The 12088-nt window shown below is 44.4% G+C and overlaps 1 protein-coding gene across 1 annotated transcript in view; it reads left to right on the forward strand.

The window, feature by feature from the left end:
- The first annotated feature begins 5026 nt into the window (after positions 1-5026).
- The window catches only part of WDR70 (WD repeat domain 70), a 282711-nt gene continuing 275649 nt past the window's right edge, over positions 5027-12088 (forward strand). Inside the window, 3 exon segments of the mRNA XM_049767710.1 lie at positions 5027-5102; positions 5188-5253; positions 6755-6838. Of these exon segments, the coding sequence (XP_049623667.1) occupies positions 5078-5102; positions 5188-5253; positions 6755-6838 (175 nt within the window). The 5' untranslated portion in view covers positions 5027-5077.

Raw genomic sequence — 12088 nt, forward strand, 5'->3', positions numbered from 1 at the left:
GTACAGTGGGTAGGGCATTTGCCTTGCACACAGTAGACCTGGGTTTGATCCCTAACATTCCATACAGTCCCTTGAGCAACTCCAGGAGTAATTCCTAAGCACCATCGTGTGTAGCTAGAAAAGTAAAAACTCTGGGCCGGGCGGTGGCGCTAAAGGTAAGGTGCCTGCCTTGCCTGCGCTAGCCTTGGACGGACCGCGGTTCGATCCCCCAGTGTCCCATATGGTCCCCCAAGCCAGGAGCAACTTCTGAGCACATAGCCAGGAGTAACCAACCCCTGAGCATTACCGGGTGTGCCCAAAAACCAAAAAAAAAGAAAAAAAGAAAAGTAAAAACTCAAAATGAATTACTCTGGCTGGAGGATTAAGATAAGAGGAGAAAGTCATGAGGTGGAGGAGCAAAGTATGTATATGACAATTATATAATTTCATCTCAAGTTTTCTATGAATGTCAAACTAAAAAATTATTCTTGGGCTGGAAAGACAGTTTGTGAGTTGTGCACATGTTTTGAATGCTGGAGGGCTGGGTTAAATTCTTAGTAGCATATGATTCCCTGTGCACTGCCAAGAGAAGCCCCCAAGAATCTAACAGTGTACTTCCCTGCTCTCCCCACAACCCTCTTAAAAGCCCATACCCATTGACGCTCAGGGGTTACTCTTGTCTATGTGCTCAGAAATCGCTCCTGGCTTGGCGGGGACCATATGGGATGCCAGGGGATAGAACCACGGTCTGTTAACTACATGCAAGGCAAATGCCCTACTGCTTGCCCCACTGCTCTGGCCCCTCAAATAAAAAATTATTTAAAAAACATTAGGTGGGGCTGGAGAGATAGCATGGAGATAGTGTGTTTGCTTTGAATGTAGAAGGACGGTGGTTTGAATCCTGGCATCCCATATGGTCCCCCAGCCTGTCAGGAGAGATTTTTGAGCATAGAGCCAGGAATAACCCTTGAGCACTGCTGGGTGTGACCCCCCAAAAATTAGGTGTCATCTTAAGGACCCACAAATCCTTTACTGTGAAACAGTGCTTTCTGAATGATGTTTGATCACTCATATTCTAGGGACTGGATCAATAGCATAGTGGGTAAGGGCATTTGCCTTGCATGTGGCTGCCCCAGGTTTGATCCTAAGCATCCCATATGGTCCCCTGAGCTTGACAGGAGTGACTTATGAGTGCAAAGCCTGTAATATGTAACTCCTGAGCACCATTGGATGTGCCCCCAAACAAAAAAAGAAATAAACAAATAATTGTATTTTAATCTATTTTATACTATTCTATTCTTTTTTTTTTTTTTTTGGGTCACACTCGGTGATGCTCAGGGGCTACTACTTCTGGCTATGCACTCAGAAATCACTCCTGGCTCAGGGACCATATGAGACGCTGGGGATAGAACTGAGGTTCGTCTTAGGTCAGCGTTCAAGGCAAACGCTCTAACACTTGTGCCGCTGCTCAGGCCCCTCCTATTCTATTCTATTCTATTCTATTCTATTCTATTCTATTCTATTCTATTCTATTCTATTCTATTCTATTCTATTCTATTCTATTCTATTTTCTATTTCTTTTTTTTTTTTTTTTTTTTTTTTTTTTTTTTTTTGGTTTTTGGGTCACACCCGGCAGTGCTCAGGGGTTATTCCTGGCTCCAGGCTCAGAAATTGCTCCTGGCAGGCACGGGGGACCATATGGGGCGCCGGGATTTGAACCGATGACCTCCTGCATGAAAGGCAAACGCCTTACCTCCATGCTATCTCTCCGGCCCCCTATTTTCTATTTCTAAGACCTGGCTATTTGTACAAAGAAAGGAGGCAGTGACATTAACAATAACTTATTAAAGACACAAAGAACTAGATTAATTTTTATTTCTAATTATTATTATTGTTATTGTTATTTTATATATTGGGGTTTTGCACCACACCCAGCGGTGCTGAGAAGTTACTCCTGGTTGAGCTCAGGAATTACTCCTGGGGCTGGAGTGATAGCACAATAGTAGGGCATTTGCCTTGCACACAGCCTATATGGTCCCCCAAGCCTGTCATGAGCGATTTCTGAGCACAGAGCCAGGAGTAGACGCTGAGCGCCACTGGGTGTGGCCCAAAAATAAAAAAAAAGGGGGGGCCCGAAGAGATAGCACAGTGGTGTTTGCCTTGCAAGCAGCCAATCCAGGACCAAAGGTGGTTGGTTCGAATCCCAGTGTCCCATATGGTCCCCCGTGCCTGCCAGGAGCTATTTCTGAGCAGACAGCCAGGAGTAAACCCTGAGCAAAGCCGGGTGTGGCCCAAAAACCAAAAAGAAAAAAAAAAAGGAATCACTCCTGATGGGCTCATGGGACCATATGGGATGCTGGGATTTGAACCTGGATCACTGCATGCAAGGCAAGCACCCTTCCCACTGTACTATAGCTTCAGCTCTGAACTAGCTTTATTGATTGGCATTCTCATTGCCTTCTGTGGTCCAGTAAACTCTGGAATAAGACCAGATTTTGTTGTCCAAATTTATAGAATATGGTATGCTCAGGAAGACAGACTTCAGTTGAACAAATACTATAATTTTCCTCGTCATGTAATTTATAGTTAAATAGTGCTCTCTCCCAACATTGTAGAAGGACACTATATCACACAGAACATCATTTTCTTATTCTGTTCCATTTTATTTTATTTTATTTTGGGGCCACACACAGTGAAGTGAGTGATAACTCTTGGCTTGGGGTTCAGAGATCATTCCTGTATCATATATGGAAATAGGCATTGAACCTAGTCTGCTGCATGCAAGACAAGGGTTCTAACTGCTACTATTATTTCTCAGGTCTAATTGAAAATGTTTTTAAGGTCTGTACATGCAAAAGCACTGTAGCTTAATTTGAAACTGGAAGATGAGCATGTGTTCATTTTTGTTTGTTTGTTGATCAAGCTTTTGGGTTACACCTGGTAGTGCTCAGAGGTTAGTTCTGGATTTGCACTCAGGAATCACTTTTGGCGATGCTCAAGGTACCATATGGGATGTGAGGGATTGAATCCAGATTGGCTGCATGCAAGGCAAGTACTTTAACCACAGTAATACTGCTCTCACCCCATGTGTTTCTCTTATTTATTAAGTACATATAGTTTGGAGAAACATCAGAACTTTTCTAACATCATACTGAGACTTAGGGAACTGACAGAAGACTCATGTGGTAGAATACATCTGAGGTTGGAAAGACTTTGGAGAACATGTTAGGATTTTTGTTTTGTTGTTGTTTGGGGGGGGGCACATCTGGTGATGTTCAGGGGTTACTGCTGCCTTTGAGCTCAGGAATTACATGGTCCAGAAAAAATGAACATTATTGCTAACCAATGTCACGGAGTTTTTGGTGGGCTTTCTTTTTAGAGACTTCCCATCTCCACTTAGCTAGTCTTAAGTAAGTCTGCCTGCTAACCACGGATATTGGCTCTTGTCAATTATTGCTTGCTTCATTGCTGCAGTGCTGTCTCCTGTCATGAATTGGTTGTTTTATTGTAGTACTCCCTTAACTACTCTGGTACAGATACAGGAGCCATCTTCTGAAATTGCAGGAATTCCTTTAATTAGCTAGGTCCAGGGACACAAGCCTCCTTCTGAAAATAATCATCTGTTGAAGTTTTACTGAGAACTAGCTGCTTATTGATCTTGTTACTGTAACCATATCTACTTGTGCATATCTTCATTGGGAGGATTTACCCCATACATTAAAGGGATTGGAAGAACTGCGGTCAGGGCTGCACATTGCTTACCGTTGTGTGAAGTGCAATAGCCTGTGGCTAATAAAGAATTCCTAACTTAGTCTATGCTGAGTGCTTCCATCCTTACCAGCCTGGGACATAATAATTTTTCCTGGGGTGGAGGTGGGAGGAACCAGATGGAATGAGGAGGGCGTGGAATGAACCTGGGACAGCTATATGAAAGGCAAGTGCCCCTTTCCCACTCCCATACTATCACACAGGCCCTATCATGTTAGGACCTTATTTGAATCTTATTCTAAGAACAAAGGAGAGACCAAATTTGGTCATTATCATTTAGGATCTAAGGAAGTAGTAGAGGGATTAATTAGTAACCTACATTTATTTCTGCATTAATGTGTATTACACATTGGTTTGCTAGAAATCAGAAATATCGGGTCAGCGAGATAGCACAGTGGTAGGGCGTTTATCTTGCAGGTGGCCAACCTAGGACCAAAGGTGGTTTGAATCCTGGCATCCCATATTGCCCCCCTTGTGCCAGTCAGGAGTTATTTCTGAGCAGATAGCCAGGAGTAACCCCTGAGAGCCTCCGGGTGTGGCCCAAAAACCCAAAACCAAAAAAAAAAAAAAAAAAAGTTTTTAGTATAAGGAGTCATGTCATAACAAAACTATAACTTAAGAAAGTGAAATACAATATATGCATAAAATGCTTTTGGGAATTCTTTGCTCTAATCTAGCACAATTTGGCCCAGGGTATGAGCTTTAGCTCCATTTCTCCTAATGCTATTTCAGCTCAATTTTTTGTTTTGTTCTATTTATTTTTTTTAAATTTTAGGCCACACTTGGTGATGCTCAGGGCTTATTTCTGGTTTTGTATTCAGACTCTGGGGACTAGAGAGGTTGCCAGGGATTTATCAGGGGGGTTGGCTTCTGTGCAAGGCTAGCCCTAAGTCAGCTCTTCCCCCACCCCTTTTTTCCTTTTTGACTTTGTTTTTAGTTAGTCGGAAGGTTAAGTTTCTTCCCTAAAATATGCCCACCCGTTGGAGAAGCGGAGGACGAGAAGCAAAAAAGGGACTCCGTAAGGTTCTCCATAGACCTGTGAACGCGAAGGGCCATGTGGGAGATGAAAAAAGGCAAAGGGGGTTCCAACCAGGCCCGGCTGATAGATGATAACTCTTTCAGTCATCAAGCAGGCGGCCCCTGGGGCGCAATTCTCCCTACGGCCTGCGGTGGCGCTGTGACGCCCGCGGGCCGAGCTCCCGCCGCGCGGTTGGCGCTCTTGGAGCCGGCAGCTCGGCGGACGTTCTGCCGCGACACTTCCGGTTCTATTTGCCGCGAGTGTTCGGCGGCAGTTTGGGTCGTGCTTTGGCTCGTGCTGCCGGGACCGGCCATGGAGCGCCCGGGGCCCAGCGAAGGTGTGTTCCATGGTGCGAGCCCGTGCTGGGAGGGCCGGGAGGGCCGTCCTAACGAGGTCTTCACTCTCTTCTCCTCTTGCCCCCATGACAGGCGCTGACCCATCGGCACCGGACCCGCAGCTAGCGGTCACCATGGGCTTTACGGGTTTCGGTGAGTTGCGTGCTCTCGATTAGCGCCGTGCTCTGTTGCAGGCAGAGCTGCCGGGGCAGGGGAGGGTTGGGGAAGGGGAGGCCGAGCTGTCACCTCTGCCCTCGCTTTCCCTTGTGCCAAGCCCCCTTCCCTTTAGCGCTTGGACATTGCTTGCAGTTTCTGCACCGGCTGCGCCCGTCCCCTCTCCATTGGCACCGCCTGCCAGGGTTCTTAGGGCAGCCTTGGCGAAGGAAAGAAAGACCGCATTGGGATCTGCTCAGTACCTGGGGAGTGTGTCTGTGTGGATGTTGGTCCCCCTGAGCACTGGTAATCACTGGCTGCTCTTTGCTGCGAGACCAGCCTTTGGGCTGCAAATGGCCAGGAAGTGAAGTCACGATTATGATCTAGTCCGTGTTGATTCCAGGCCTTCCTCTCCTCAGCATCAATGTCTCTTCTCTGCAAGGCCATGCATGACTCCTCAACACAAAGAAGAACACAAAGAAGTCTTGAGATGTAGTCACCTTGTGCAACTATTGCTGCCCCTTAAAAAGAAATGCTGGGGGGTGGGGGTGTGGAGTGATAGCACCGTGGGTAGGGCGCTTGTTTGCTTTGCATACCCTTGACCCGGTTCGATCCCGGGCATCCGACAGGAACTCTCGAGTCTTGCCAGGTGTGATTCCTTAGAGCAGAGCCAGCTGTAACCCTCTGAGCTTCTCCAGTGTGCCCCACTCCCCAAAAAAGAGCCAGGTCTGAGAGGTAGTACAGTGGGTACACGGGTCAGATTCTGGTACCTTTGCAGAGTACTTTTGCTTGAAATGAACGTTTTATAGCTTTTTTAGCTTCCTCACCAGTGTAGAGTTTCAAGCTGTAGAATCTAGGTGAATTTCTTTAAAAAACAAAAAACAAAAACTTTATTGGTGTTTGGGGAAAAAACTTATTCTTTTTTTTTTTTTTTTTTTTTTTTTTTTTTTGTGGTTTTTGGGTCACACCCGGCAGTGCTCAGGGGTTATTCCTGGCTCCAGGCTCAGAAATTGCTCCTGGCAGGCACGGGAGGACCATATATGGGACGCCGGGATTCGAACCGATGACCTCCTGCATGAGAGGCAAACGCCTTACCTCCATGCTATCTCTCCGGCCCCGGAAAAAACTTATTCATCGATTGATTGATTGGTTTTGGAGTCACACCCAGCAGCGCTCAGGGGTTGCTCCTAGCTCTGCATTCAGAAATCCTCCCTGGCAGGCTGGGGGACCATATGAGATGCCGGGAATCGAACCTGGTCCCACCCGGGTGGGCAGCTTGCAAGGTAAACGCTGTGCTATCTCTCTGTCCACCCCAGGTGAATTTCTGAAAACAGAAAAGTTGACTCATTTATAGTTAACTTCTTAAGTTCACACTTCCTTGATTTCTATAGTAATCTTTAGTCTACTTGATGGCAGCTGGCTAGTCAGTATGTATTCTGTACCTCAAGTTTGTCCAGCTTGGTGCAAGAAGATCACAGTTTGCTGCTTATTGCTATTTTAGGAAAAAAAGCTCGAACTTTTGATTTGGAGGCAATGTTCGAACAAACTCGAAGAACTGCTGTGGAAAGAAGTCGAAAAACACTAGGTAAGTAGCTCAGTTTTCTGTTCCTTTTTGGCTTAAATACTGTATACATCTTATGCAAGTACATTGCTAATTACTATCGGATTGAGAATTCAACATTGTTAAACCACATGTGTTGCTGCTTTGGGGAAGTAGAGGTTGAAAATAAAAAAAAATTTTTTAATTTGGTGGGTTATTTATACCACACCTAGTTATGCTCAGAGATTACTCCTGGCTCTGCTCTCAGGAACCTCTTCTGGTCATGCTTGAGGGACCATATTGGACGCTAGGGATCTAACCAAGGTCAACCACAAACAAGGCAAGTGCCCTATCTGCTGTACTATTTCTCCATCCCCCAAACCCCCCCCCCCCCAATTGTTTTTCTCTTTGCTGCATATAGTGGTGCTCAGGGATTACTCCTGACTTGACACTAGACTCTCATTCTTGGTGCTACTCAGGAACCATATCCTTAAGCCCACCTGAGCTACCTCTCTGACCCCTTTTCATTTTTTACATGGTAAAATTGAATATAAATTGGATAAGAAGATTTGAGCATAAATTTTGTTTGTTTGTTTTTATTTGGGCCACACCCGGCAACACTCAGAGATTACTCCTGGCTATATGTTAAGAAATCGCTCTTTGCTTGGGGGACCATATGGGCCAGGGGATCGAACCATGGTCTGTCCTGGGTCAGCCGTGTGCAAGGTAAACGTCCTACCGCTCTTGTCCCTGAGCATAAAGATCTTATAAAAATGTTGCTATAAACAAATAAGTGTCTAAATTGTTAAGACTCAGAATAGCAGTTTCTGGGGCTGGAGTAGTGGCATAAGTGGTAGGGTGTTTGCCTTGCATGCGCTAACCTAAGATGAGCCAGGGTTCGGTCCCTCGGCAAAAAAAAAAAAAAAAAAAAGAATAGTAGTTTTTGTATTACTCCTCATCCCATCTTTAACTGATTCTCATTTCATTTTTTTCTTTCCTGCTTACAGCGGAACCACTATTTGGAAGGCTGGGCGAGAGGTGGCTCTCAGAGCTGTGTCCACCACTGACTGTTGACCCAGACAGTATAGAAAATTGAGACACACAGTGACTGTAGCTGCTGCTGTTGAATCTCTGCACTAATAATTACATTAGGCATTTAATGAAGTCCTTACTTCTCAGACTCTGGTCTGATACCAGGTGGTTTGAGAACACCTCTGTGTTTTGGAAGGTGACTGGCTTCTTTGAATCTGCTTCAAATTATTCTCACATTAGAAATAGATGCCATTGTTGGTTTAAAAGTGATACATCAGGGGCCGGGCGGTGGCGCAAGAGGTAAGGTGCCTGCCTTGCCTGCGCTAGCCTTGGACGGACCGCGGTTCGATCCCCCGGTGTCCCATATGGTCCCCCAAGCCAGGAGCAACTTCTGAGCGCATAGCCAGGAGTAACCCCTGAGCGTTACCGGGTGTGGTCCAAAAACCAAAAAAAAAAAAAAAAAAAAGTGATACATCAGGGGATGGAGCCATAGCACAGCAGTAGGGCATTGGCCTTTCACGTGGCCTACCTGGGATGGACTGGGGTTCGATTCTCAGTGTCCCATATGGTCCCTAGAGTCTGCCAAGAGCGATTTCTGAGCTCAGAGCTAGGAGTAACCCCTGAGCACCGCCAGGTTGGCCTAGAAAACTTAAAAAAAAAAAAAAAAGAAGAATAAATACATTATAGGCAATACTATCTTATACTTGGGAATTGAGCTTGATTTAAAGTGTTTTGGGAAGCGTGACAATTCTTTGTGGATAAAAGGCAGTTATTTGGGGCTAGAGAGATAGCATGGAGGCAGGGCATTTGCCTTGCATGCAGAAGGACGGTGGTTTGAATCGTGGCATCCCATATGGTCTCTCGAGCCTGCCACGAGTTGTTTTGGAATGTAGAGCCAGGAGTAACCCCTGAGCGCTGCCGGGAGTGACCCAAAACAACAACAACAACAACAACAACAAAAGCAGTTATTTATATAATGACTTAAAAAATTTCATTATTATGGAACCTTCACATATAGATGTACAACTGCTTCCATGTACATTTATTATAACAAATTGTGGCTAATGGTACTTCACTTTTCCTCTCAGTTTATATATTTTTTTGGGCTACACCGGGTGACACTCAGGGATTACTCCTGGCTATGCGCTCAGAAATTGCTCCTGGCTTGGGAAACCATATAGGATGCTGTGAGATCGAACTGTGGTCCATCCTAGGCAAGCACAGGCAAGGCAGATGCCTTCCCGCTTGCATCACCCTTCTGGCATTTATCTATCTATTTATCATTCATTCATTCATTCATTCATTCATTTATTTATTTAGGGTTTCTTCCTAGCAATTCTCAGGTGTGAGAACTCAATCTGTTGGTGTGGATTTTAAGAGTTGGACTTTTTTTGTTTGTTTTGGACCACAACCCTGGCTGTGCTCAGGGAGTACTATTCCTGGCTCTATGCTCAGGAATTACCCCTAGGGATGCTCAGGGGACCATATGGGATACCAGGGATTGAAGTTGGATCAAAGCTCAGCCTCATACAAAGCAAATGCTTACTTGCTATGCTATCATTCCAGCCCACATTTGAGTGATTGGGTACATGATTCTATGCTGTGCTGGGACCCTAGCTCATAATATTGGGTGGGTGGGGCATAAGTTTCTGGAATTAAAAAAATTTTTCTGGACCAGAGAGATAGCATGGAGGTAGGGCGTTTGCCTTACATGTGGAAGGACAGTGGTTCGAATCCCAGCATCCTGTATGGTCCCTCGAGCCTGCCAGGAGTGATTTCTGAGCTTAAAGCCAGGAGTGAGTGTCATCTGGTGTAGCCCCCTCAAAATTATTTTTTCTTTTTAGGTGGTGCTCAGGGCTTAACTCCTGGCTGTGCACTCAGGAAATACTCCTAGAGGTTCTTGGGATTCCAAGGATTAAACCTGGCTTAGCGGTGTGCAAGGCAAATGCCCTATCTGCTGCTGTACTATTGCTTTGCTCTTTTATTTTTATTTTTTTTGTTTTGTTTTGTTTTGTTTTTTTGGTCACACCCAGCAGCGCTCAGGGCTCTAGGCTCAGAAATTGCCCCTGGCAGGCATGGGGGACCATATGGGATGCTGGGATTAGAATGAAAGGCAAACACCTTACCTCCATGCTATTTCTCCGGCCCCTGTACTATTGCTTTGAACCACCGTGAATTTTTATGTACCTTTAGGATGGATCACTTAAAAAAATTTTTTTTTTTGGTGATCTCAATGAAGTACCCTTTTATTTTGTTTATAGGTTAGAGGTATAGAAGCAGAAATATAGCTTCTAATCTTCCTTTAATAAATATTTCCCCAACTTTACTTTTTAAGTTCTTTTTTTTTTATTTAAACTTTATTACATACATGATTGTGTTTGGGTTTTAGTCATGGAAAGAACACCGCCCATTACCAGTGCAACATTCCCACCACCAATGTCCCAAATCTCTCTCCTCCCCACCCAACCCCCGCCTGTACTCTAGACAGGCTTTCTATTTCTCTCGTACATTCTCATTATTAGGATAGTTCAAAACGTAGTTATTTCTCTAAACTCATCCCTGTTTGTGGTGAGCTTCATGAGGTGAGCTGTAGCTTCCAGTTCTTTTCTCTTTTGTGTCTGAAAGTTATTATTGCAAGAATGTCTTTCATTTTTCTTAAAACCCATAGATGAGTGAGACCATTCTGCGTCTTTCTCTCTCTCTCTGACTTATTTCACTCAGCATAATAGATTCCATGTACATCCATGTATAGGAAAATTTCATGACTTCATCTCTCCTGATGGCTGCATAATATTCCATTGTGTATATGCACCACAGTTTCTTTAGCCATTCATGTGTTGAAGGGTATCTTGGCTGTTTCCAGAGTCTTGCTATGGTAAATAGTGCTGAAATGAATATAGGTGTAAGGAAGGGATTTTTGTATTGTATTTTTATGTTCCTAGGGTATATTCCTAGGAGTGGTATAGCTGGGTCGTATGGGAGCTCGATTTCCAGTTTTTGGAGGAATCTCCATATTGCTTTCCATAAAGGTTGAACTAGATGGCATTCCACCAGCAGTGGATAAGAGTTCTTTCTCTCCACATCCCCGCCAACACTGCTTGTTCTCATTCTTTGTGATGTGTGCCAATCTCTGGGGTGTGAGGTGGTACCTCATAGTTGTTTTGATTTGCATCTTCCTGATGATTAGTGATGTGGAGCATTTTTTCATGTCACCTAATTTTTGATAAAGGAGCAAGAAATCCTAAATGGAGCAAAAGAAAGCCTCTTCAACAAGTGGTGTTGGCACAACTGGCTAGGCACTTACAAAAAATTGAACTTAGGGGGCCAGGCGGTGGCGCTAGAGGTAAGGTGCCTTCCTTGCCTGTGCTAGCCTTGGATGGACCACGGTTCGATCTCCCGGTGTCCCATATGGTCCCCCAAGCCAGGAGCGACTTCTGAGTGCATAGCCAGGAGTAACCCCTGAGCATCACCGGGTATGGCCCAAAAACCAAAAAAAAAAAAAAAAATTGAACTTAGACCCCCCAGCTAACATCATGTACGAAGGTTAAATCTAAATGGATGAAAGACCTCGATATCAGACCCAAACCCATAAGATATATAGAACAACACATAGGTAAAACACTCCAGGACATTAAGACTAAAGGCATCTTCAAAGAGGAAACTGTACTCTCCAAGCAAGTGAATGCAGAGATTAACAGATGGGAATATATTAAACTGAGAAGCTTCTGCACCTCAAAAGAAATAGCGCCCAGGGTACAAGAGCCACCCACTGAGTGGGAGAAACTATTCACCTAATACCCATCAGATAAGGGGCTTATCTCCAAAATATACAAGGCACTGACAGAAATTTACAAGAAAAAAACATCTAATCCCATCAAAAAATGGGGAGAAGAAATGGACAGACACTTTGATAACATTTTTTTTTAAATTTTTAATTATGAGAACAAAGATGCAAAGAAAGAGGACAAGGTAAAGTTACAGTGGAAGGACAATCACCCATAAACAGAATTCTCAGAAGTCCCCTTGCTGATATCTTTTATTTTTTTTTAAGTTTTTTAAATTTTTTAAATTTTTTTTCCTTGCTGATATCTTAACTTTGAACTTACAGCCAAAGAACATTAAGATAAATAAAACAGGGCTGGAGAGATAGCATGGAGGTAAGGCGTTTGCCTTTCATGCAAGAGGTCATCGGTTCGAATCCCAGCGTCCCATATGGTCCCCCGTGCCTGCCAGGAGCAATTTCTGAGCATGGAGCCAGGAGTA

The sequence above is a fragment of the Suncus etruscus genome, chromosome 2, assembly GCF_024139225.1.
Source record: "Suncus etruscus isolate mSunEtr1 chromosome 2, mSunEtr1.pri.cur, whole genome shotgun sequence".
Classification (NCBI taxonomy): Eukaryota; Metazoa; Chordata; class Mammalia; order Eulipotyphla; family Soricidae; genus Suncus; species Suncus etruscus.